This window comes from Prinia subflava, chromosome 1, assembly GCF_021018805.1.
Source record: "Prinia subflava isolate CZ2003 ecotype Zambia chromosome 1, Cam_Psub_1.2, whole genome shotgun sequence".
Taxonomy (NCBI): domain Eukaryota; kingdom Metazoa; phylum Chordata; class Aves; order Passeriformes; family Cisticolidae; genus Prinia; species Prinia subflava.
The window spans coordinates 120233210-120260498 of record NC_086247.1 but is presented as its reverse complement, the minus strand read 5'-3'; the positions used below and the strand labels follow the sequence as shown (position 1 = coordinate 120260498).

Sequence of the window (27289 nt, the reverse complement as noted above, 5' to 3'; positions counted from 1 at the left end):
CGGCAGAGAAACAGAGCCGTAGAGCGCGGGCAGGCAGCGCAGGGCAGCCCTGGAGCGGGCCACTGGCGCCGGGTGTGTGCCGTGGCTCCTACCGCAGCCTGCACGGAACTTACGCCGTGCCCTGCGCGCTGCTGCCCTACATGACAAACAAGCGCCTGCCTTTCTCTGCTGGGGCTTCCCGGTCTGCATGCGCTCGTTTCCTCATTTGGAAAGAGCTTAGCCCGGACGCTTGGGCTTCTCTTCCAACATTATCTTTTCTCACGCCAGTTCTCAGGCAAAATAGCAGGCAGTCACACGAACATGGCCAGATTTTTTCTGTCCACGCAATATCGATACGCCCCCTATTCCCAGCAGAATCATGATGATCTCTCAGCCTCCCTGTGGCTGCAGTGCCCTTTTCCACTGACCAGAACACCCACCCTTCATGCCAGGCATCCCGTGCCACCACCAGGGGAGAAATCCGTCACACTTGGAGCCCATGCGGGCTGCAACTTTCTCTGCGATTTTGGAAGCAACATGGTCAAGCTCGGGCCCACCTCGGGATCCGTACGAAGGAAGACTTTTCCTCCTTCACCTCAGCCTTGCAAGCAAGAGGCCTGAAAGACAATCCCTCCTAGGCAAACAGTGCAAACATCTCCTGACACTGTGCCTCTGTGCCTCGGCGTAGAGAGGACAGGCGAGGTGACATTCGGCATTGCTGCTGTATGTGTATCAAGGGGTTAATGCAGCTCTGTTACAGCGGTGGGTAACTCAGGTTGCTTCATTGCCCACTTAATCCTTTCACGTTTCTGGTTCTCAATGACCAAAAACCTCAGCAGAACTGTTTATTGGGAACTGCTAATAATGATAAATGGGATCAAAAGTTGGCCCGAAGTTCCAGCAAAATTTCTGTTTTTTTCTTAAATATGCATCAAGAACTGAGGGGAAAGGTTCCTAAATTAATCTGCTTCCAAGGATTTTATTTGCTTTGGTATAAGCTTTTTCAACAAACTCAGAATTTCCTGCATGTCCTTGGGCTGAAGTCTCTGGCAGAAGCCCATGACTTTCTGTGAAAGTTTTCTACATCTCTGTTTTTTCTCTAATTGCTATTTCACATGACATGCATGGTGTGTCCAGAGCTGCGCTCTGAGAGCACAGACAGCAACAGTGGGCCAAAGGAGAAGGATCCCCATCAACACAACTCATTGAGGTCACTGGCTTGGCTCAGTGCACATTGCCTGCTGCTCTGTGCTCTGTCCTTGTCTCTGTCCTTGTCTCTGTCCTTTTCTAGGGCATAATGGACTTCACAGTTGGGGACAGACAGACAGTGGTCAGGCACTGGGGATCCAGTACTCAGAGTGCAAACCTGGGCATCTCTGTCAGGCAGTGGTGCTGAAGCACTTGGCCACTACTCAGAGAGTCAGGGTGGAGATTTTTTTTCTGTGGAACAAATCCAGCCTGTGGATTCACAGCCTCATTCTGGGGGCCATGCACAGAGATACAAGCCAAAACTAAAAGAGGAGGTCAAACCTGCTGTTAAGGATGCACTGTGAGAACAGATGATGCCATCTCAGCTTGGCTAGCTGAGGATTTTTGAAACTGGCACTGAAAGTTAAGGGGTTAACATTCCACTCTTCATTGTTAAAATTACGTAAAATTTTCATTCAGCATGTCTTCCATGCCCCTGTTTGGGCTTTCATATGTGTTTGTTTTGGGGAGAGTTTGAATGAGGCAATGATGTCCAGTAATTGAACCAGCACTTTGCATCAGTGCAACTGCTGTTTTTAAGGACACTCGGATTCAGTGAGGAGTGAGAGAATTTCCATTGAGATGCCTATTCTAGGTGACTGGGGTTTCCTTTTCCGTTCCTCCCCCCTTCCCCTGCCCCTATCTCTTCCCCCTTTCCTTCCCCTTTCTCTTCACCTTGTCTTTATGTTCCCTTCCCATTCCTTCCCTCTTTTTTGTTCTTCTTTTCCTCATTTTCATTTGTCTTGTCTCATATACAGCTTTCTGTTCCTTGTCATTCTAAACAGAGTTTCATGACGTGTGTAAAGAGAAAACAAGAGGCAACACGCCTGTTCCCATGGGGTCAAATCTGCTCCTTTTCAAATCTAAGAGGAAATCACCCTTTCATTACAAGAGACACACTGTTGGGTCTCTGGAGTAAGATACCCACTTCTGGAATTTCCCTAAGGGCGAGAGGTCCCAGCAGATCCTGTACCCCTTGGACACCCTTATCTCCAAAGGAACTTTCCTCAGGGATTTTTTACACTCTCCCCAGAGATTAAAAGGGTCCCCAGGATCCAGTATACGAGCTAGGACTTTTTCAACCATTTTCTCTAGGCAGAATTTCCACCTCTTAGCGTCAGTCTCCAATGCTCTGAACCACACCTATGCCCCTCTCTGCACTTGTTCTTGAGGCTCCGTATAAAAACATCTTCATCATGGTAAAATTACCAGGGTTTGGCCTATCTGAAGCAGATCGAGGCCGGAGGCTGGAAAGGGACAGAGCTGCAAGAAGGCGCAGAGAATCGCTGGTTCTGGCCGTGCGCCGCTTCCTTACAAGCAGATATAGTGCTCTGCAAACGCCCCTCGTTACAACCATTCCCTTCAGGAAGGGCCAGGACACCGTTTCTCCGGGACATCGCCGCCTACCTGGGGGTGAAAAAGGGAGAAACAGCTGGGTGTCCCGGGGTGCAGCAGGCGGTGGGGCCGCAGGCGGTGTCAGTGCCCTGATGGGAGGGTGGGCAGCCTGCGGGGTGGCGTCCCGGCAGGCAGCACAGCTCCTCTCGGCCCCTTCTGGGCCTCCAGGGTTGTTTTTTTTTTTTTTAATAAAGCAGGACACCAAAATACTAAATGCGGTGAAAGAATGTGTGTTCGCCTTTGGCATTCTGCGGTTTTCTCCTGATAATGCCACATCCCCCCCTTATGGCTCTTCCTTTGATCACCCCCCGAAACTCCTCAGTGTTTCTGTAAGAGATGTCAGGTCTCAGGCGACGCTGTCACCCGCGGGGGGATATCACGAAAATACACAGCACGAAGGGCTGCTAGCTCAGTTCTCGTTAAATCAAATCTTTAAGAAAAAAGTCTAGTCACGAGAACCACTGAAATACTGTCGATTTTCATTTATCTGTGCCTTCCTCCGAATTAAATGCGCTCCATAAATACTTTCTTGTTTTCAAATCAGGGAGTTTGCCACGCCGAACGTGTTTCTACTGCTCATTCTAACATTAAAAGATTGTCCCAGTTTTATGGCTCTCGACGAGTCTGGGAGAGATAGGAACTGAAATCGAAAGCCCAAATTCCTCACTATTTACTCACTGTCATCAGTAAAGCAGCAGATTTAGTTTCCACGGTCAGACATGTCCTGAACGTCCTATGAGACGGAATCGTGTACTTACCCTTCCCCCCCCCCCCCCCCCTCCCTCTTCTCCTAGATTTTGGTCTAACGAGGTAAATATCTCCAGAGCTTCATGCGGTGACAATGAGGTGTTGCTTCGGACAGCCAACAGGTAAAAACAAAACCCCAAAAGGATCCATCCAGAACAGACCGATGCCCACCGCAGAGGTGCCGGGATCCGGCATTCAGAGGTACAGGGAGGTAGAAATGTGTCCTGGATCGGATCCTATAAATACCATTACATGCTTTCCTAGACACATCCCACTCACATCTCTGTCCTCTCTCTCCTCAACGCCACTTACGTGTTACGTGCTGTCATTGTACCAGCTTGTCTTTACACACAAGAATAATGCGCCTATTATTCTCTTCTCTCCAAAGCTTCCACCTCTAATCATGTCGTAAAAAATAGCCTTAATAAAACAGTGATAATTACGCCATTATTGTTAACACTACCCATTAAAAATTTAAAAATAGGTTTTCTGGTTTGGTCACCCATCTGAACCAGGTATCACTTTTTGCGGCATCAAATCCTTCCGCGGTATGTCAGAACTTTCTTCCGTTTTTAAAGAAACTGATCGTAGGTTCCCAGTCCTAACTGGACAGTATCGGTCAAAAGTTATAGACACCCCTGTTGACCGGCTAAGAAAAATAAATATCCCTGAGGGAAGGAGGGTGTGATGTGCCTTTCCTTCTGCAGGCTTAGCACTTTCAAGGAAAATGCTGAGCACATAACTCTAGCAATGTTTTAATGTCCCCCTATTACTGTCTCGTTTTGGGGAGGATGTGTGTGTGTGTTTCGTTTGTTTTTCGTATACGGGGCTATATTTCGGACAGCGTTAGGGTGGGATTCGGTGTCCTGATCCCGTCTTGGCCAGGTTTCAGCAAGGAAAGCTGCAAACTCGGAGAAATAAATAAGTTTGAAAAGTTTTGAGCATATTTATGGCATGTTGGCTGTGACCTAGCGAGCGAGAGAGAATAGGTTTTAAATCTCGGTCTGGAACATGCAGGGAAGAAACCCACCCACACCCATAGGGATACACTTTCCAGTCTGCCTGGAAATTAATCCCAAATGAGAGAGTCTCCTTCCAAATCGAGCATGACAGATCTGAGAGAAACACTAGACAGAAGCCAGTGCGCCGGACCCCGCATTCCCGATGGGGCAAAAATCTCCGCGGCGGCAGGGAACGGGACGGGGCTCCTCGCTCCACCACGGCGCGTCACTGGCTCCTTGACATGCGAGGGGCTCTTGCTGCGGTACTTTTCCTGGGGGACTGAAAAATAGACATATTAAGAAGCCTTTAGTAATCCAATCTAAACTGACCCCAAAACTTTCACTCCTTTTTTTTTTTTTTTTTTTTTTTTTTTTTTTTTTTTTTTTTTTTTTTTTTTTTTTTCTTTTCCCGTTCTTAGATTTCACTCGGGCCTTTAACTCTCTGTGTTTACCCTTGCCAAATTTAGGCATTTTTATGTGTGGGGGGTGTGCGCCTGTCCGTGCTGGGGTGTCCCGCAGCCTGTGCTGCTGTGGGCTGCGTCAAGCCTTCCGTGGCAATGACCATCGTCCCGGGCTCAACAAAACCTCAGACCTGGGGTACAAGAAGGGTGGCTTCTTGGTGGGAAGGCATTAAGAATGGGGTGAGGAAGCAGGCAGCGGTGACTCTTAAACAAAGATGATAAAATTCCTGGGGATTGGCCAGCATAATCCAGAGGAATCATCCCCAGGGCTCCAGTCTGCCAGAGAGAGAATTTCCCATTAACTTCCCCACAATCGTTTCCACCGCCCACTCTGGAAGCCCTCCCTTGCACTCAGAATTCAGCTCCTGATTGCGGTCCTATTTAGAAACAGACAAGAATATCCCTCTTCTTACTACTACCAAACTCGTTGTGACGCTGAAATCCTCTCTGTCCGCCGCAGATACCAGTCAGCTCCTTCCCATAGGGCTGCTTGGCCAAGCTAGGTAGGAGGTGAGCTTCCTCGGGAACCTGGGGCTACCGTGGGTCCAGGGGGAGGCCGAACTTTCACACTTCCCCCGGAGGTGTCAGGAACACGAACACAGCTCCCCTGCTTACTCCAGCAAAGCGCAGAAACGACGCCACCAGCCGTGGGAAGCTGCAGCAGTGGGAAGCTGCAGAGCGACACGGAAAGAGCGCCCTCGCACCCTCGCCTCAGCTTGTCTAGACTTGCCCCACAGCTCCAGTCCGCACCGCTCCGCTCAGCGGGAGCTGCGCTGCTCCTCTGCTCTGCTCAGCACCGAAGGCGGACTGCCTTCATCCATCCATCCATCCATCCATCCATCCATCCATCCATCCATCCATCCATCCATCCATCCATCCACCCAGACCTGGTCCTGCTTCCCCGACTCCGAGCTCACTCAGCCTGCAGAGCCGAGCCCGGCTGCGGCAGGGATGGGCGGCAGATCCTCACAGGGCACACGTCAGTCTAGGTGCTGGCAGGGGAGAGAAGGGAAAGGCAATTTAACAATGAATTTTCAAGAATTTTGCAAGCTTTGCACGCTTCACAACGTGTGGTGGAAAGCAGCATAGTCCAGAGTGTGTTATGTGCGTGATGTGCCTTTGCATGGAAAAATATACAGAGAGAAAGAAAGAATGGTGGCCAGAGCCCTGTAAAAATTCGTGGTTTATCAGCCTGAAGACAGTATACTTATTGCTAGGAGCACTCCTTAATCCATGCATCCAGCAGACCGGGAATCTTGTTTGCTTGTTTGTTTGTTTGTTTGTATCTCTGTATCCTGCTCGCAGGGCTAGACGGAAAATCACAGCATGTTTCCTATTGCGCTGCCTGTTCCCCACCGAAGCAACGTCACCTCAGATATGCCAGTAAATTCCTTACCGGGTTGGGATTGTAATTGGTTGAATGTTTTCTGTATCCTGACTAGCCAATAACACGCCGAGAAAAAAAATTTAGAACAACCTAGTTACGACAGATGGCGAGAAATGGCTTGACACTACACGTGTGAGGCAATATTAACCAAAGACGAGATCCTTACCACATTCATTAGAAATATCATAATACGCCAGAAAAGATTACACGTGCCATTGTATTTCTAGTACAAGGTCCCTTATTTTCAGACAAGTGCTGTCCAAATTGTTGCCCTTGTCATGTCTGTCTTAGCAACATCTGTTAGCTAACATAAGCTCTGGCCTTGATAACTTACATTTTTCTGAGCCCGAATTATTCTTGGCAGACCTTCTTCTTGCATCCCCCAGCCCCAAAGTAGATAATAATTTGTGCAAAACAATTAGTTAAAAAGATGAAAGGAAAGGAGACATAAAAGCTCAAGAATGGTGGAAAAGTGGAAAAAGCAAAGGAAAAAATAAGAGCAAAGGATAAACGGCAGATAGAATAACTACAGTTACAAGTGAAGCAGTTGTATCTTTTCATACGTAAAAAGCAGTAAATATATAAGCGCATTTCCAAATGGTAAAACTAACATTTTAATCTCAGCAAACAGAAAGCAATGACAATTATACCGATAGGAACCGATATTGACCCAGAACAAGAAATCAAAGCTATTTTACATTCAAATGTCAGCAGCGCATTTCTTTATCCTCAAGTTTGCAAAGGATTCTTAGAAGCCTTATATATGCAGTTAGGCGGAAGCTGATTGCCAGCAATAAATAATGCATCCAAGGAAGAGGCTTGAGTACGTTATCTTCTCACTTCCAGGATGCGGCTAAGGATCTTCGCCTCAATTCTACATCAAGGTTGTGGCTTAAAGCAGTCAAAGGGCTATTTAATTGTCAGGCAAGGCTTCCCCCCGCGGAACTCTCTCCGCATGTTACAACACCTTTGCAGCTCCATATGCATCTCTTTTTCACACTTCCCTCTCCATCTCAGGCTCCTACACCTGGTGCATCACGCATTTAGCCCATTCGCTCCGGCTCTTCCTTTCATCTTCCCAATGGCAGACGTTTCTATTTATCCACTGGCAATCAATGTGTGGCGTCACCGGTGGTACTGTAATGACGACTGCACCATTGAGGATGACAGCTTAGAAAGAAGAGGGCAATGGTGATCCCTCCCAGAGCAGCACAGCAGAGTGTAGCGCTCGCATCACAAGGTCACCCTATCTCACCGCTGACTCCTCTGCATTGGCAGGAGAGGGCTGCTGGGTTTGTACAAGGCTGGGGCGGGAGCAGCAGGGAGAGGGGGAAGAGATCTGGATTTTTTTTCTCCCCTCCCTTAAGCAAAGCCACAATGGAAACCAGGAAGGAGATGGTGATGTTTCTGGAGGGGACTACTCTTGGCGCTCTAGTTGGCAAGAGGGTGCCTAATTTGTCCGAAGCAGTGGGGAGCCCCGCTGCGGAGCCGCAGGAGAAGATGGTCCATCGGAACTGCATCAGCCCCAGACCTGGCCCCTTGTCGTCCCGGGAGAGAGGAGGAGGAGGAGGAGGTGGCGGAGGAGAAGACGAAGAGGAGGTGGAGGTGCTGCCAGGGACAGGGACGGTGCCGGAGAGCCGCTCGGCGGCGGCAGCACTGCTTTCGGCCGGACAGCAGCCCCCCGCCCCGGAGCTCCCCTCCAGCAAAGGACAGCAGAGCAGCTCGGACACCGAGTCGGATTTCTATGAGGAAATCGAGGTGAGCTGCACCCCGGACTGCGCCACGGGGAGCGCCGAGTACCAGCACAGCAAAGGTACCCAACTCCTTCCCATGCCTCCAGCCCCACGTCCGCTCCGGGGCTGGGTGGCAGCACTGGTGGGGCGGGGGGGCTGCCGGAGGGGGTTTTCCCCTCGCCAGCCGAGCGAGGGACAACGAAATCGGGTGTGTGTGAGTGTCTGCGCGTGTGTGATCTCTTTCCTGACTGACTGCTCACCTCCCTGCCACCGGGAGACTTGTTTGGGAGTCAGAGGACACGACACCGGGCAGCCCCTGCGTCCCTGGAGGGGAGCCAGGCTTCCCGTCGTGGATGCGTCAGGTCTGCAGCTTGTCCCGTAGGATCTTTTTGGCCAAGACAACCACGCGCTCTCCTCTTCAATCTGTTCTATTTTATTTTTATTCGTCCCGGTCGCCTAGACAGTGCATACTTCAGGAAATCCCTTACGATCCTCCACATCGGCGGGTTTTTTTGTATGTGTGTGGGGCGGGGGGTAAGATCAAACGGGTTTTCTGGCCAAGAGCTGTTTGTGGTTTTGCAGGGTGAAATGTGCCCGGGCGAGTGCGGAAGCGCCCGTAAAGACCGTAAAATCGCTCGCCGACTCATGCCAGCCCCAAGTGCGGTAGCGAGGGCCTTGTTTGCACGTTGAGGGAAAAAAAAAAAAAAAGAAAGAAAAAAAAAAGGTCCAAATTACCTTGTCACTTCTATGTCTCGGTGGCGCCAGCTCGGAAATGGTCCCAATGAATTAATTGCCTTTGGTCTCGGGCACAATGAGGGAGAGTTGCATTTGAAAGCAAAGGCAGCGGACAGGCCCCTTTTCCCCCTGCCCCCACTCCCCACTCCCTATTCCCACCTTCCCAGCCCGGCAGAGACGTCCCTACCCTGACAACAACTCCCTTCTCCCCCCTCCCCGTTCGTCAATCACTTCAAGAAGCCGGGAAACATAGAGAGTGCTGTCTGTCCTCCCTCGTCCCTTAGAAGCTGGTTGAAAAGATCCCATCCTGCTCTTTGGAGGCTGAGCGGAGACCCCAAGGCCTCACCTTCCCCTCAGAGAGAACAGTCTCTGCCTGCTGGCTGCTCCACTCCTGGGTCCCTGCTGGCCTGCAGGAAGGCACAGCGGGGCCGTGCTACACGGACGGCGGGCACACCTGCCTTTTCCAGACACTCAGGGTCGGGGGATGCTGCAGCGCTCCGGTTTCCCAGTGCGGGAAGCGAGTGGGAGGCTCAGCCAGCAGACATCGCCATTGCGGGGGGTGTGTGTCAGGGAGGGCGAGGGACAGATAACCTCCCAGCCAGAGTGAATAAGCCCCCTCAGACCCTTAGGCGGTGTTTTATCCCCCTCCTCGCTCCCCTCCTCCCCGGTCCTTCTTGGATGTCAGTGCCCCAATACCCTCAGCACACCGCAGCAGGCACGGAAGCGCCGAATGGGGTGGAATGGGAGGCCGAGGCGGGTTCGCTGGAGAGGCGGCCGGCGAGCATCCCTCCGTGCCGCCCCCTCCGAGCGTGTGTCGTTGCTCTGGCTCCCCACGCAGGGCCGTGCTCCGAGGCGAGGGCCGGCAGCCCCAGCGGCGGGGGGGATCACCCCAAGGGCAGCGGAGGCAGCGGCGGCTCCCAGGGCTCGCTGGCCTGCAGCGCCAGCGACCAGATGCGCCGCTACCGCACCGCCTTCACCCGCGAGCAGATCGCCCGGCTGGAGAAGGAGTTTTACCGGGAGAATTACGTGTCCAGGCCCCGGAGATGTGAGCTGGCTGCTGCTCTAAATCTGCCAGAAACCACCATCAAGGTACACGCAGCTCGGACATGTTTCCAATTAGCACAATATAAATCTGTATGGCCAAACTTCCTTGCAAAACTCGGGAAAGCACTTCGCCAGCATAACCCTCCCTCTCAGCTCCCCCGCCTCCCGCCCCTTTCCTGGCCCTGCCCGCACCCTGCAGCAATGCGGGAGACGGGACACGGCTCCCGGAGCCATCCCGGCCAGCGCCGCTGATCTGCCCCCTCTCTAGCAGATTATTTTTAATCCTTCCTTCGGTTCAGTCCAAATCTCGCTCAGCTCTTGGGGGAGGGCAGACGAAGCCAGTAACAGATCTTGTTTCGATCTCGCTTTGCTTTGCCTTCTCCAAAACATTTGCGCATGAAAATAAACCCGACAGCAGCAATCCCAGGTAGTTCTGGATGCGAAAGGGCAGCAATGAGGCAGAGCCACCCGGCTGGCCGGGACCCAGGGACGGGGGGTGGGGGGCAGCAGGACAAGCCCTAACAAGCAAAAAGGAAAATAAGCACCCTAAAAGGGCTGCTCCTCTGGGTCTCCCGATAGATTTTTATAGGGGCTTAACTGATCCCTCTGTACGTGATGACAACTCCCTCCAGGAGGGAAAGCTGGCGCCGGTCTCGGCTCTCCGGCAGGCCCACGTCCGCCGCGCCGCCCTGGGCGCAGGGCCGGGGCCGACGGCCCGGCGGAGCGGGGCGGCCGCGGGTGACGGCTCTCGCCTCTCCTCTGTCCGCAGGTTTGGTTCCAGAACCGCAGGATGAAGGACAAGCGGCAGCGCCTGGCCATGACCTGGCCGCACCCGGCCGACCCGGCGTTTTACACGTACATGATGAGCCACGCGGCGGCCACCGGGAACCTGCCGTATCCATTCCCGTCCCACCTGCCCCTGCCCTACTACTCCCACATGGGCATCGGCGCCACATCGGCCTCTGCCGCCACCCCCTTCAGTACCCCCCTGAGGCCTCTGGACACCTTCAGGGTCCTCTCGCACCCGTACCCGAGGCCAGAACTGCTGTGCGCCTTCAGGCATCCCTCTCTCTACCCTGCCCCAGCTCATGGACTCAGCAGCACCGGGGGCAGCCCCTGCTCCTGCCTGGCGTGCCACAGCGGCCAGTCCAACGGGCTGGCGCAGAGACCCTCCGGATCAGACTTTACCTGTTCGGCCACAACCAGGACTGACTCCTTTCTCACTTTCACGCCCTCTGTGCTGAGCAAAGCCACCTCAGTTTCCATGGACCAGAGAGAAGAAGTACCTTTAACGAGATAAACCTTTGTCTCAGGGTTATTAAACACTCATCCCTTTCCCGGACTTCTCTTAGAATTAATGTACCTACAGCCCATGTTTATTTAATCGTGCTCTCTCCTCAGTCGTGGACACTCACAGCAGAAAAGAAGAAAAAAAAAAAAAAAAGAAAAAGAAAAAAAAAGAAAAAAAAAAAAGAAAAAAGAAAAAAAGAAAAAGAGAATGAAAAAAGACTAAAAATAGCTCAATCTTAAAAGGATTTACATTCCAAGGGGGGGAAATAAAAAAAGAAGAAGGACAGAAATTACTAGTGATTTATCTCTGAGAAGGAATTTAGGCACGAAGGAGGACGAAAATCAACTCGAATGAAATCTGCTCCTACCAGCTACCTACAGAAATGTGCTGGGACTTTCTATTCCGTGGATAGACTTCTTCCCAAGGGCTGGGGCTTCTGCGGATCACAACAAACCTTATGCACAAACCCACGAGATGGAGAAGGAAAATCTGAAATACTTGAAAGAAACACTGTCTTGATAACGAAATGGCTTGTGCGCATGAAGAAAGCAAAGATGTAATCTCTCAGTGTTCAGTAAATAAAAACAACAAGCAAACAGCAAAAAATCCAAACCCAACCAAACCCAAAAGGTTTCCGGTTTGCAACTCGGCAGTATTATTCAATTGTCTCTATGGAAAATAACAATGTTTTACCATAAAGAAAACCTGTCATTCTGTACATTACTTTCATAGTTTAATTGCATTCTTTACCCTCCCTTGTCTCGTCCTTCCTTGTGAGCAGAAATCCAGTATTTCATTTCCTCTTTCATTCCAACTTTTATTTTTAAGAGGCAGACTGGAACTGGCAGGGGAAAAATACGAGCTCCTGCCTCTTTATGGGTCAGAGCTATTTGTCCTCTAAATAACAATGTTCTATTATCAGTCGCTGAAATGTGCACACACTGAAGAAATTAGCAAGTGATGTATATGTAAAGAGGGTTTTTGAATATCGAATGTACAATGCTCTGTGAGCAAAGACCCCGTGCCAAACGCTAACAAGCCGCCAAGGGAAGAGATTAGAGGTGACAGGGAGCACAACTCCTTCAGACAATCACGTCTGTAAATTGGAGCAAAGGCGATTTCCCTTCCTTTGTACTTCAGCCTTCAGTTCTCTCATTGCCTTTTCCTTGTCGGGTCTTTTTTTTTTTTTTTTTTTTTTTTTTTTTTTTTTTTTAAATTATCTTTGATTTGATTTTGAAGTAAGTATTTAATTTGTTGGGTTTTGTGTTTCTTTCTCCATCCCTAATCTTTGCATATGTGTGTGTCCTTCACACTGAACACTCTTCCTTCTTGAGGCGTATTTCTTTCACAAACTCACCCACCCGTCTCCTATCCAAAAGGTACTTCGGAAGAAGGTAGCATCATCGCTTTTGCCTGGATTGCTGCAACCCTAAATTTAAAAAACAGGGGTACCGAGCTGGATAGCAGTTTCTTCCAAAACTGACATTATTTATTTCATTCTGTTTTAAAATAGCCCCAAAAATACACTGCCATAATTTGCTACCTTGTCCGAATAAAACTTAATAGCAACAAAAATAACAACACCAAAACCAATAATAACGACAGGTTTTAACAATATCTCACCCACATTTTTATCGTGCTTGTTAAAAAAAAAAAAAAAAAAAAAAAAAAAAAAAAAAAAAAAAGATAAAGTGTTGCTTAAGATGAATTTCACCGTGGAGTTTCTAATAGTTACAGTTCAACAAGCAGGAAAATAAATGCTGGACAGAACAAAGACGTGTTGACACCTCTGTATCTACTTTGTACTAAATTGCTCAGAAGCCTCTGGTTTATTGCCACACCGGAGACTTTTTTTGTCTTTAGGAGAGGGAGTGCATAACAGCGTTTCCCTATAGCGGATGAAGAGCAGGGAAGAGACACGGGTGTGCCAGGATATATTTTTGCCAATAAAGAAATATTGTTTATTACAGCTTTTAAAAATCTGATCCAAAGTCACAATCTTTAAATTATTAAGGCCAGATTATTCCACCCTTCATAAATGAGATTTCCTCACAGACATGGAAAGCAATGGCTCTTTTTGGACACTCACAAAGAGATTCTCCCTCCCCGTCCCCCCACCCCCCGGAAATAACAATTGTAAACAGCGTCCAAGGGCAGAGCCGAGCAACATCCGAGCTTTGCAAACCTTTCCCCTTCTTTTACTTGTCTTTTATCAGACAGAAGAACCAGTCTGATAAAACAGGAGCTGCGGAGCCAGTGCTCGATACCATTCCCTCAGTCACTCCGGGAGAAGGGAGCGCTGAAGAGGTCGGGGGAGGGGTAGCATGGCAGATACGCACTATCCACCGAAAATAGGGGCTCCCACACAGCCCACGAGCCCTCGTTCCTGCCAGGCACAGGCACCTGCTGGGCCGGGAGCACAGGCCAAGACGCGGCCGAGGCTGCTGCTGCCACCGCGGCACCAGCCCTCTCCTGCAGAGTGACCAGTTCAGAAAATGCCACCGGCTGGCGCGCAGGGCTACAGACATATACATACTCAAGTACGCGTGTTTTATATATTTAGGTGCCTGTGAGAGAAAAAGAACGTTTAAGCCTCTGGTTACCATTTCCACGCTTAGCAAACGGGGAACGGGGAGGCAAGGACGGGGAGCGCCCGCAGCCGGCACGGTGCCCCCGCGGCTGCAGAGCCGCCCGCCCGCTCTCGGAGGATGCTGCGGCAAAGGGCGGCTGTGAATTTCTGCGCGGCTCGGTCACAGGGCAGAGATTGCCTGCGACAGGTAAATAGGCTGCGGGTCGCGGTAATGCCAAGAGTATTTTCAGTTAATAGGGGAGGGAAAATGAGGTGTCTGGAGCGATATTGGAAAGTACAAGATCGATGATCCGTCCTCGTGTCCAATCAGCAGCCTTTAATTGACTGTATTTTCTAGGTAATTGAGCCGCTGTGCTCCTAAATTGAAGTGGAAGATATAACAATACATCTCAGTGGGAGGAATTACTCATTACTTCATAATGAAATTTTCCATTTGCTGCGTGGGGCCGTTAACGCCTTCGCGGCCGGTGGTGTCCGCGGCCCCACGTGGGGCCTTGGCTCCGGGCACGCGTGGGGCACCCACGGGGCACCTGGCCGGCAGCGGGTTCTGCCTTTGGCCCCGAGCCACTGCCACCAGGCAGGTTTCCATGGCCTCGCCCTGGTCAGGGATGAGACCCTTGGAGGAACTGGGGTGAGGTCCCGTGGGAGCTCCTGGCTCCTTTTCACCACGGGAGTGGAGTTGTCTTCGGGGTGCCCCATGTGCTACATCGGATTCGCTCCTTGGCCAGCCAAATTCAGCTCCTAAAGGCCGTCCCTCCCACCCCCCCCCCCCCTTGTTAGAGTTTGATTGATTGCCTTATTAAAGCTTGTTCTTGTAAGTGTGACCGAGCTGATTGCACTGCATATGTTTGGGATAATGCTCATTTTAAACAACTGAATAATAATACTACTAATAAAAAAAAGGACCAGAAGAGGAAGAAGATGAGCTCTAGAGAGCGGGTTAAGCCTAAACAATCCCGGGGAGCAGCGCTGTAACTCGCGCATTAAATTGCTCCTTTACTATCAAATCACTCAGCCCATCTTTGTTGTGTTTTATCTGTCACCTCCTGTACCATTAAGTGAAATAGCAACGAGACTGACGCTTACTTTCCCGTCTCAGACTATATGTTTTTATTAAGGTTGTATGTTTAAACTAGATCGGATCTGCTTTCCCAGCACTATGCTTTACTTCAGCGCCTAAATCATTGGCAAATCGTCTCTCCATATTTCACGTTTTCCGCTGGGTTGTTCGTTCATTTGCCGGCACCTGCAGAAAAGCATGCGGCTGCTTTAGCTTTTTGACTTGTCTATCTGAAAGATCCTTTTGTTTTCTATTATTCTCCTGCTCTCCTGGCTACTTTATTTTACTACCGACTTTAGCCCGTGCAAACACCCTCCACCATATGTCACCCCAAGGCTCGCTGTCCTGCCTCTTACAATAGTGTCACCCTGGGATAAAGCCCACGTCAGGATGAGCTGAAGCCTCTTTAACACAAATGGCTTCATTTAGGCTCATCAGGTTCCCGGGTGGATGCAGAGGGAGAGAGAAACCAGTTCCACGCTCTTTTTGCTTCATCCTTCTACCCGGAGCCCCTTATATGCTGCCTGCTTCATTCAGATCTTCTCGCTTCTTTTGTAAGGCAGGAGCGTCCCGTCCTGACCCTGGAGAGCTTGTACTGCGGAAGGGTCGCAGTTACGATAGGTTAGGGCAGATCCCCACCGGAACTGGTCCCTGTTTTAGGAAGTTTCTCTTCTTTCTCTCTCAGGTAGGAGGAAGAAGAGATAGCTAGTTCAAGATGTTCTAACAAGAAAACAAATAGATCACAACCTCTGCCCTCCAATTCACCGTTTGCCTCCCCTTCCCCCCCCCCCCCCCTTTTTTTTTTTAATCAGTTAAACTGAGTGTATCTACAACCAAGAATGTAGTGCAGGTTTACACTAATATTTACAAACCTTATTTTAAAGAATCTCCATCGTTGTATTGCATGCACGTATGCATGCAAAGCAAACACATAAAGTGATTTTCCCTGCTGCCCTCTCTGCAAAGAAGTGCCTGGGACTTCAGAGACAGAAATTACCACTTAAGAACATCACATGAAAGTATTAAGTAATTATTTAAAACAAGGCTGTTTAGAAAAATATTTGTGTTTATTGCAGCTGCTCGATTGGCCTCGTTAAATCTGAGGAGCATTTAAATTGTGTTACAGTCTCATTTAAATCCAGTTTCGTTCCAGCAGGCTGCAAAGCCTGAATAGAACCAATCACTCCATAATGATGATGAATGAGAAATTAATTCAGATACAAGCAAGACAATTTAGGCCTTCATCTGTTTAAATAGCCTTCCAAGATTATTCGCAATTGCAGGTCACAGATTTAATCAATTGTCCAATCTTGTGAAAGTCATATCCTTGCATCTTCATCGAGATTATTTATAGCGCGGTGAAGCCCAGTGAAAGGTATACGCTCTTAACAGGAACAATTACTTAAAGAGAAGCGTTCGCAAAATGAAAAACAAATGCCTCCGTGGGCAGTAAATGATCAAACACTTCCTCGCTTTCCCGGCACATCCTCCCCGGCCTGAGGAAAGGAACGGAGCTGCAGGTGGGGAATAAATGGGACCATCACCAAACTCCATCCCTGCCGTATGGGCTCTTTTGCTCTTCAGGGCAACCACCCGCGCTTCTCCATGGGCCACCCAGTCTAGTCTCTGCGGGGCCGTGCCTTGCTCCTGAGAGCGCTGGCCGCAGAAAGGACACGTTAGAAAGCAGCTTTTAACCACGGAAGAATAAGCAAACCTCTCCGCTGCTCAGCCCGGGGATGCCAAGCTCTCCTGCGGGGAGACCTGTCATTTTCTGCCTCTGACTGGCTCCTGTTCGAGATATATAAATATATGTGTACCAGCAGCCCTGCTTTAGGCCGAGCCCTGCTAATGCCCCGGCCCAGCCTTGCACTCAGCCAGCCTCCCCCTGGCGCTGCGCTCGCCCGGCTCGGGGTGAAGCCGGCAGAGAATCACTGCACCTCTCCTGGAAGCTCCGGCTCTTCCTTTCGGTCTTGGACCACCCTCACCTGGGAGAACCCGGGGTCCCGAATAACTCAGGGTTAATAAAGCCTCTACAAAAGTTGAAATAAACCACTTTCGTAACGGGGAGAATTGTTTTATTGCTCGAAAAAGAGGTGGAAAGCAGCGAAAACACCAGACTTGTTTGTCGGAGTGCCGGTGTAAACCTGAGTCCTCCCGCTTCTCATCCCCTCTCCACACACCTTCCATGCACCTGGAGCCCACAGCCCCGCTGGCACTGAAGCCCTGTCTGGGGCGGCAGTCGCAGGCTCCTGCCCAGGCTAGAGGTGTGATTCCGGGCTCGGAGAAACACCCACTGCTCCAAAGAGGCTTACCCCAGTGCACAGGGAATACCGTGTGAAGGGAAAACCTGGGTAAGGCAGGAGGAGTACAACCCGGCCCCACGTCCTCTGTCCAAGGGACCCTGAGGGTGGGATCCGAGGATCTCTGGGCAGAGCGGGTCCTCCGGCCCGTTTCCCTCCTGGGGACGAGGGGCTCAGCGAAGAGCCGCTGGGAGCCACCAGCCTGACCGCAGAGAGGGGTGGGTTTCGTGGGTGGGAATGTGCGAGGGTTAACACGAGGTGAGACGTGCTCCCAGTGAACCAGGAGCCCGGTATCAGTGTAATTTTTCCCAGTGGAGAGCAGAGCGTGAGGAGCACTCACCCACGGGCTCTGCTGGGCTGGGGCAACGCGAGGGTTCCGGGCAGCAGAGCGGCCCAGAGGAGCCGCGCGGGTGCAGCCCCACACGGGAACCCGGAGCAGTGCCTAAAACAAAAGCCTGCCTACAGGACCCCCAGAGCTCCAAGGAGCCGCTCTCAGCGACAGACTTTGATGTATCGCTGTCCAATTAGTGCCTTTAATTGGTGTCCTCGGGGACAGGCAACCCGGGAGCTGAGGCGGCGAGAGCTCTCTCGGCAAGCCCTGTCCGCCCGCTGGCAAGGTAACAGATAAATAATGCGGCCGGGCGCTAGGAATCCTGCATCCCTCTCCCTCCGCACGGGAGCGGGGAAATGACAAGCAAACCCGAGGCCAACTGCGTGCAAGCATCCCGCGAAGCTCCGTGCCCACTGACGCCCGTGTGCCCGGCGGGGAGGGGCGCAGGGCTGTGGCCGCTCCCGCATTTATCCCGGCGATGGATGCCCCCTCCCCGCATGCTGCGGAGGGGGGCACCGGCGTGGAAACCGCTCTGCTTAACACATACCGCACGTTCCTTCCAATTTGGCTAATGAAGGTCGCCTGTTAAGCGTAATTTTAGAGGTTAAATGAGGCTGACTGCAGATTTAAAGACGCTTGATAAAACGTCTTATTTGAATGACACCAATTGTATATATAGATGCCATTACAGCGGTCTAGATTTACCTTGGGGAGGAGGAGGAGGAAACAAAGCAAACACTCTAACAGGGAGGGAGGAAAAAACGCTTCGCCAATTTATTCTAAACCAAAAACGCTTGGTCGAAAGAGAAATTGATCGCTTCATTCATCAAATGAATAAAATGCATTTCTGAGATCAGAAGGTGCTGAGAGAGAGACGGGGGGAAAGTTCGTAGTTGACAAGAACCGTCAAAAGGAGTAAGAAGTCATTGGAAGCTCACCTTGAACTAATTCTGATTTTCTTCTATTTTCTCGGTTTTTCTTTTTTTTTTCTTTTAATTTTTTTCTATTTCTTCGGGTAGTCAGAAAACGTTTTAAGAAAAAAAAAATCACCTGAAGACAGAGGAAGACAAGATTTTTTGATTAATAAGGAAATCAATTTGCCAGAACGGAAAGGATGCTGACTTCTCAAACTCGCTGTTAGCAGAGGCGTCTCTGGGGAAGGCAAGCAGTTCGAGGCTGTTTCGGGAGCCATCAATCCCTAGCACCCGGGTACACCTCAAAAATAAGCCACCAGAATTTTTACAAGGAAGCATCTCTGATCGATACTTGTAAGCTGAACTATTTTACTTGCTCCTCTGCAGCTGTGTTTTCAGTGTTAAAATATTGTCATTTCATCACATTCTTCCCGAGCAGCAATACAGGGTTACATTAGAGGTGTTTTCTGTGTGCAGTCCCCAGAAGCTGTGTGTATGTGGGTCATGTACTGCCACCCAGAAATCACAGCCTGAAAATCCCCACTTCCCCACTCCTTACAGAGAGACCTTAATTTGCACCGGGATGGGTACTCTCAATTTCTTATTCAAGGGAAAAGACCCTAACAGTCTGGTCATCTAGTTTTCTCAATAGCTCGAGTTCACTTTGCTAAATTTGTATTACATAAACATTTTACTCTCTTTGTCTTGCTTGCCTGGCACCAAATTCTGAAGGTCCTAACTTGTCCCAAAATGCACTTTTGCCTACATAGTGGAAGTTTGCTTACTGCTGTTCCAGTGCAGGATCAAAGATGAGTTTCAGAACAAATAAAGCAACTACTGTTACTAAATCCACACGATTAGTATGAATCACTCCTGGGAGTTATCCTACATTTATTCTAACGTTTACTCAAGCTTGTGTACTTCAGGGAGGGAAGTTTTCTCTAATTTGGAGACACTGAGTCATAGGTTCCAAAATCACTTTCCATAAATGACCTGAGGTAAAATTTAATCCAAACTCAAAAGGTCTGACTTACTATATAGTAGCTATGTAATAGCACAGTCTTGCCTCCTCTAACAATTAAAAATTAAGCAGAAAATCATGCAGGAAAGAGAAGGGGTAAAAAAGGCAAGGGGTGGGGGGAAACTCCTGACTTTGCCAATATCCATGCTCCCCTCTCAGCCAGCTGAAATGTGGAATGGAATTTATTCTGGAGGCAGGAGAGCACTCAGCCTGTTGGCCGGTGCTGGTTTGGCTCTGAATGTCTTCCTAACCCTGTTCCTGTTTTAGCTGAGATGTGGATTTAGGCAAACGGACAAGTTTGAATGTCTGAGCCATTCTCAGTCAAGCAGTGCATTACTGGCATTAGCTCCATCTCTCGAGGTACAAGAAAATAGAGGTTACATCATCTTATAATCCCCCTCCCTCTGCTTTGGTAGTCACAACTTCCTACCTGAAAGCCTGCATGTCATTTGGGTCACCAAGAAAGGTTTTGACAAAAGAGCTATACTGAAACATTGAGCAACTGAATCGTTTGTTGATGGTAAGGAAACAGCTATTCCTGCATCTATCTAGTCCCCATTTAATCTAATCTAACTTCAGATCGTGGCTCCAGGTCCTCCAAGAAAAAAAAAATGCTGTGGTGTCAGTAATTATGATTCTTTCTTTTGATGTCAGTACATCAGTTGCTATCCATTTGTCTGACCTGTCTACTGATTTTTTGTATTATATTCCAGTTGCCACTTGTATCTCAAGGGCTGTGTGCAAGCATTTGTAAAATAATAGTGCAAGACAGGATAAAGGACATCATGACCTCCATTTTCTGATATTGCTCCACAGAAAAAGAAAGCTGTGTTCACTAGTGGGAGTTTGTAGTGAGTTCTCCAGAGCCAGATGCAGCAATCAGAGATGCTAGCACTCTCTATGCTGGCTCCTAGGGCTGATTTCCCTGGCATAGTCCCAGAGGGTATTCCCCAAATCAGCACTCCCCAGCCAAACCCAAACTGCACTTAACACCACAAAGGGGCAGTCACCAGAGATTTGGAGCAAGTGATGATCACCGGTATCACAAAGTTTCAGTGTGTTCAGAATTTTAAACAACTGCTACTGCCAAGGCCAATTTTTGTGTTTACTTTGTCTTCAGTGACAGCCTCACTCTTTAGCCAAAAGGAATATATTTCAAGGTCTGACTTTAAACTTCTCAAAGCCCAGCTATGCAATTAGAGTGACATTTCTACACTGGAATGTATGGCTTCATGGTGCTATGGCAACAACATATCATTGGTATATAACTCCACCAAGGGCAAAATCATCTACCCTGATAGCCCCAATCACTTTTTTATGCAGGAGCATAATTCTCCCAACAGCCTTTCCTTGAAAAAGTGGCTGTAAATTAGAGCATCTGTGTGCATGTAGTTTCAATTTGTCATAACCACCCCTTCAGCAAGGGATGGTACTTGATGTCTCCTGTAATCTGGCACACCAGTAGAAATCAGAATTGCTGTTACATCATCATATTGTAAGTGTACAATTAGTTGCTTCCTAGACTTGTTAAACTTTTGCTTTATAAGATGATAGGTTAGATCTAGAGGAATCTAAGGCTTGATATGTACATCACAGACCATTAGATTTCTTCTAGTTAATGTTTACTGAGTGCAATATAGTATGTTTGACTTTCAAAACAGGTGCTTGATGTGGTCTGACTTATCAGCTTATGGAGAATCTTGATAGTATATGCTAGCCATGATTCATTGGTTAAAGCAAACAGAATAGACCAGAAAAATCAAAAGTCTCCATGTTTCCTTATTTCTAATAAAAGTTGTTCAGTAATTTATCCCTCTGTTCTTCTCATCTAAGCCACTGATTTTTCATTATCCACCATTTTCCATTAAAGAAATTTACATATGGCAGTAAAGTACCTCTCTATCTTTGCTCTGAAAACCTAAGCAAACCTGAAATTTGTGTGAGGCACTTCCTTCAGCTAAGCTCTGAGTGAGGCTTTCTCTTACACTGTCACCAGTTTTACAGCCTCCTCTCTCAAGGCATGAAAGCCATAACTACCTACACAGTGTCAGGGTATTTTGCACCTGTTCCATCAGCAGCCTGTCTTTTTATTACTAGTTAATATTTCTTGTCCAGGCAACCAAGGACTTCAGTAGTCCAAATGCAGTTCTGCAGCACTGACATAGGTCTGCATGTTCACACTTTTCTTCACTGTAACACTGCTTTTCTCCACCTCTGTCTTCTTGGATGTGTTCCTCAACATGTAAGGACTGGGCTCCTAAATGTCTTATTTTGTATTTTGCAATATTTAGAATAGTTTTGTTTTGGTCAGCTCAAATTTCTCTGTAACATACATGAACCTTAGCTGCAGGACTGACCTGATACCCAGAAAAACAGATCTACTAGATGAAAATAAAAGGGATTACTAATAAAATAAAGACCATCTGATAAGTCTGCTGTATGAACAGTCTTCCATAGACATGGTGGTAGCTATGGAGGTATGCAGGTGCCACGTACACAATATGGCAAGTGTATCTTTGACACAAATTTGATTAACATTAGGTATGTACATATTTCTGACCACCTGATTACAACAGCCAGTAGTGCTGAACATCCCAGTCTGTGCAGAATCATATTATCCATAATCCCATTTCATGATGATGTTTATACCACTGATGCTCTTTTGTGCTCTTCAAATTAGCCCATTTTTAACTAGCTTTAAATAGTTGCTAGCACCTACTGATTGAGGATACTGTAGAGATAACATATAACATGTTAAGATTAGAATGTCTAGGGGTATGTTCCTTACAGAAGCCTAGGCTGAGATATTTGTAAACTAACCCTATAATCTCATTAAAATAAATCAGACATGACATGCCAAGACATTTTTTCATAAAAATGATGTTGATTGACATATTTGGGAGAGGAATGCAAGTTACTAAATTCTTATTTTGTCAGTTTCACTGTTATTTTATTTTTAAACGAATTTCCAAATTCACTGAAGAATTTCCAAATTCACTGATTAATGCCCAGTAGGCATTGTTTAATATCTTCTTTAGTTAGTAATCTTTTTTAAAGTGCTTGATCTTCCTCTATTGTTAAGATTACACCACTCTGATTTTCAACTGCAGATAAAAACATTGATTTTGCACTTCCAGCTAATATTAGATCCACACTGTTAAGAGGATTCCTTCTGGTTTTGCTATACTTTAGAATTTTCACTGCTTTTTACCCCTTTTACTGCATATTACTCCTGTATTTTTCCTGTTGCCTGTAGATTCCCTTGTCAACTTCCTGTGTTTTATAATATGCAATGTAGGCTAATTGCTATGTAATACAATTCCCTCTGCATGTTGTATGGCCATTTTTTACTCCAGATTTTTGCCTTCATTTCACTCTCTCTGAGGACTGTTCTGGAGTCAGAAACTTGCCCTCCATGTAGATATTTCTCATATGCAATATATTTCCGGCCTCCAGCCGCCCACCAGTTTCCTGTCTAAAAATTAATACATCATAACAAGATCCAAAAAAAATTTTTTTTCCATGCTGGACATCATGCCTTCCAAGATGTGGATTTAGCCACAATTTTTAGAAACTATCAGTGATGGTTTATTGCTAACCACATGAGATAAAGTTGCACACATGCTGCACTGAGTTTGTCCAGATGCTACTATTTTTATGCCTAGATATTGCAGACAAAAGTTTAAGAGGTAATGCATCCCATTCTTGGGTTTAATTTGGCAGTTTTTGACACACACCTGTCAGCACCCTGGTCTTTGTTAGTTAGTACATCAATCCATATGCTTTTGAGACCAGTTGGTTGTAAGTTATAATTCCCAACTTGGCATTTCCTCCTTTCTTTCACTGTTCACATGACTACCAGGTGCTAGTGCTGATGACTATCTGCTCACTAATAAAACCTTTCTTTTCCCTGACTGTGCTATCCATACACCTTACCACTTCTGTAAAAGAATCAAATTTCTTCATATTCTTTGTTACATTGATTCGAACTTTGTTGTTTATTGTATTGTATTTGCAACTGGAAACTTGTTTGTATCTTGCAGCTGTCTTCCTTGGAGTCACTGTACTGGAACCCTCTTGCCATTCTGTTTCCCAGCCACTCCCCTTACCCGTGAACAAGAAACACTCCTCATGCAACTTCTCTCCCATTACTGCATGGTCTGCTCTTCCACTGAAGCAAAAGTTCAACATCAGAACAGAAGTCCCAAGAACAATCTTTGTAACTTGTAAGTGTGGAAGAGTCTCTAAAAAGTTGACATGGATATTCATCTAGCCACACCTCTTGCTTCCTTCTCAAATCCCCAAAGTCTTTCTTTAACCCTCTACCGCAAGCTGCAGTGAGTATCAGAGGATGATATTCACAGGATGATTTCACAAAATTTTTCCGTATATAGTGCATTGGTTCTCATTTTTTAACTTGATTATCTTGGTCACTTCAATGTCTTTTTGGCTGTTTGCAACTTAACAGATAACCAGTTGTGGCGTTTTTATCTCTGCATCCAGTTTGATACCATGTTTTGGAATGCCTATGACATTAAGCATTTGATTTAGCAAAAGATAGCTACATCTCATAGCCCTTAGTCAGTAGCTTAGGGATTTGTTGGTATCACTATATTTCATGTCAGTTCTTTGCTGGTGATTTTACATTCCCTAGAGATTTCAGTCATCTCATGTCATTTTAAGCCACCATGGAGATCTTCAGTGCAACATTCAGTGATGACAAATTAGAAGTGAAGGTACATGGATGCACTAAAATAAATCTTAAATTGTGTCTGTGAATCTGGATAGCTATTCCAGGACTTTTCTGAATATTCTTCCAATAACTCTGCAATCTTTCAAAGTGAAGATTGAATTCTAATGATGGATCTATGTTATATATAGTTTAAAATCCTCTCTGGTTGTTACCTCCATTTGAATTACCACTATGAGCTACCACATCACCTTGGGAATTCACATTCAGTTATTCTCAGTCTTTCAGAGGTTTCAGCTGTTTCAACCACATGCTAATCCAGATCCACATCCTGTGATAAAGTCAAATGTGGAAGCAGATGTGGGACCATTTACCATGTGATCCAGGTAATTCAGTTAAAGTGAGAAGTCCTTAAAATACGTTTATGTCCAAAGAAATTCACCCTATTTTTCAGCAATTCTTCCCCTGAAAATATTGATAAAATTAATGAGGGGTGGTGACTCGTAGGAGTCACCTGTGGAATTGTATTTTATGGAAATGGTTTGCTCTTGTTCATCTATGGAGGAACTGATGGAGGAGCTCTGATAGTTCTCCCTTAGGTGAGTACTGTCTCTTCTGGTAATCTACTAGTTATCTGTCTTTCAATTTATTAAATAAGTGTTACACTCAAATACTTAACTTTTTATATCAGAATCTGGATTAAATCAAGGTATTCAGAATCTGTCAGAAAAACGCAGATATCTTTGCCAACAAAATATATTATAAAAAGAAAAAAAAAGTAAACTCTATTAACAAGGTTCTCCCTTAATAAAGCAGACATAGAAAAAAACCCCACCTCTTTGTGACAATTAATTGTTTTGCTATCTTGTCATTCTCTGTTGATGGCATCTTACACTACTTTTCCTATGGTTTTGCCTGGGAGCAAGTTATTAATTTGAAATTTAGTATGCTGATTTTTTCCTACCCTTTTTGAAATTGCCTCAGACATAAGATTGGCTTTTATTGCCCCCTGTATTCTTCCATGTCCCATGCCATTCTTTGAAAGGAAATCTAAAATTCAATTCCATAGATAGGTTATCTACTCAATTTGATTATCTGTATTTGCAGACTGCTCTTCAATCAAGCACACTTGGGACTTTCTATTCCACAATTTCAACCATTTCTGTCTGTTAGCAGGCAGGCCAGAACAGCTTTGCCAAATGGACTAATTTTGATCTTCCTATTTGAAATGTGCAGAGCTTTGAATTTTAACTTTGGGCACAGTGCTTGCTGAGATTATGTCACATTCAGCTCCACTGTCTATTTGGAATTCACTTTTTATCCATTTCTGTGCAGTCTCAGAAGATAACCTGCTATAGAATATACCAGTGTAGAGTCAATGAAGAGACTTAGTAAAACCTTTGTTTCATTAACAGAGCTTCATCCTCCAGCTGCATTTTCCCATTGGAGAGCAGTGCCGACACCCTTGCATGGTGTCAGCTCTCTCCAGGGGTATTGGGGACACAGCCAATCTCTACACCATGCTTCCCCCTTGCAGTCACACGTTGTTAGGGCATGTGTTTCCAATCGTATGCTTCATTCTTTCAGTTCTTATTAGATACTTGGATTAGGAAAACATGCTTTTTGCTGTGTTTCAAATACCTTCCCAACTTTGAATTTGTCTCTTGCATTAAAGTTGTGGTGGCCTAGTTATCCTTTATTTTGTCACAGATAGTTTTGTTTAGTCTGTTAGTCTGTTCACATTCATGTGATTTGGTTTTACCACACAGATTGATAACTTAATGGGACAGATATTTCAACAAGGAGGTAGTTTCTGCTAAACAGAATTTATTTCCTTGAAAGATCTGGTTTTTTCATGAGTCTTTTTTTTTCTATGCTTTGTATAACACATCTAATTCCTCTTGCATTTATCTACTTCACTTAAAATACCTACATTAAACTTTTCTGTGCTCCTAATCATTCACTAGTTTTGCATCTTTCTTCCTTCTCTTTGCAGTAACACAACATTACAGGTAAAGGAACACTACTGCTTCTCTCTCCTGTTGTATTTCCAATGGTGTAATATTAAAATCCCTTCTGTCCCTCTCACTAGGCCAGTCTGTATATCAGTAAAGGTATCTCAGGTTTAACTCTAGCAGAGCCAGTGTATCTATCCCCCAAAGAAGCTCTGCCCAGAAATTGCCTAATCCAAGAAGCATTTTATTCGGCTGCTGCCAGACTCCAAACATTAACACCAAGAAAATCAAGGGAACAAGGACTAGGACCTGGGGATCCCAAACAGTTTGAAAGACTAGGCTGTACAAAAATGACTTTTTTTCTTCCTAAAGGAAACCCTCACACACAGGCAGAAGGAGTATGTGGTGTAATCCAGCTGGTCCCCAATGGGAAGATACGACTGCACAGCAGTTCTGTCTCAGGATGCAGGCTCCACTGAAGGAGGGGATGTCTCTCTGTGCTTGTGCCTTCTCATCTGTGTTCTTGGAGAGGAAATCCCAGTGCTTAATGTCAGCTTCTGGATTCACTGTTGGGATCTGAGGTACTTTGACAACTCCTGCTACCTTTTTTTACAGCAGCTTTGGTATGCCATCAGTATTTGTAACAAAGCCTCTGATACTAGATCTCCCTGTTCTGTCAGATGCTTGAGATGCTTTTTTCAAAAGTTGGTGAGGAGCTACATGCCTTGAAACCACTACTTGAAACCATCCTTTTCAGTAGATACATACTTTAGAATTTAGTCATGATTTTTTCATCCTAATCAGATTCAGTTCTCTGCAATATTCATTCATTTCCCTTGAGGAAGCCTTGAGTTTTTAGGCCAAACATTTGGGTCTGATACAACTTTCTTCCTGTTTCTGACAACATTTGCATTTTAAATGGTTTGCCTTTATTCATCTATCGACGAACTTCAGCATTACACATAACAAATTCTGAAGCATTATTGATAGATGCACTACCTTCTAGATCATCCCTGGATATTGCAGAAAAATGACAGCAACAAATAATTTAAACCAAAGTTGGGTAAAACAACTTGTAAGTGCAACATTTTCGGCTGCAGACACAGGCCTTCTACAAGGGTAATTAATAATAGTTGTTAATAGCAAGACCCAATTTCTGAAGAAGCAACTTCAGACAATCATGAGAAAATGAGATAAATAATCAGCTCAAACAATAAAGATGAGCTGTAGCATAATTGCAGAACAGCATTTAAGGACTCAGGAGATCTAATGCTTTTCTCTTAATTAATCAGAGTAAATATAACATTACAGATGTTACTTATTCAAAGATTGTTGTGTGTACATATAGAGCACATCTCTGAGAGCAGAAGCCAAATTGTCAATGTGTAGAACATTATGATTTTTTTT

The 27289-nt window shown here is 46.6% G+C and overlaps 1 protein-coding gene across 1 annotated transcript; it reads left to right on the top strand.

Annotated features, from left to right (window-relative positions):
• Nucleotides 1-7595: 7595 nt before the first annotated feature.
• Nucleotides 7596-13128, top strand: EVX1 (even-skipped homeobox 1). The gene is made up of 3 exons (XM_063420696.1): nucleotides 7596-8031; nucleotides 9525-9775; nucleotides 10500-13128. The coding sequence occupies exons 1-3, from the start codon at nucleotides 7596-7598 to the stop codon at nucleotides 11028-11030; spliced, it is 1218 nt and encodes a 405-aa protein (XP_063276766.1). The 3' UTR covers nucleotides 11031-13128.
• The last annotated feature ends 14161 nt before the right edge of the window (nucleotides 13129-27289 follow it).

Coding starts and splice junctions, on each gene's coding strand:
- EVX1 (XM_063420696.1), top strand. CDS start 7,596: ATGGAAACCAGGAAGGAGATGGTGATGTTTCTGGAGGGGACTACTCTT. Junction 8,032..9,524: donor CGAGTACCAGCACAGCAAAG/GTACCCAACTCC, acceptor CTCCCCACGCAG/GGCCGTGCTCCGAGGCGAGG. Junction 9,776..10,499: donor TGCCAGAAACCACCATCAAG/GTACACGCAGCT, acceptor CTCTGTCCGCAG/GTTTGGTTCCAGAACCGCAG.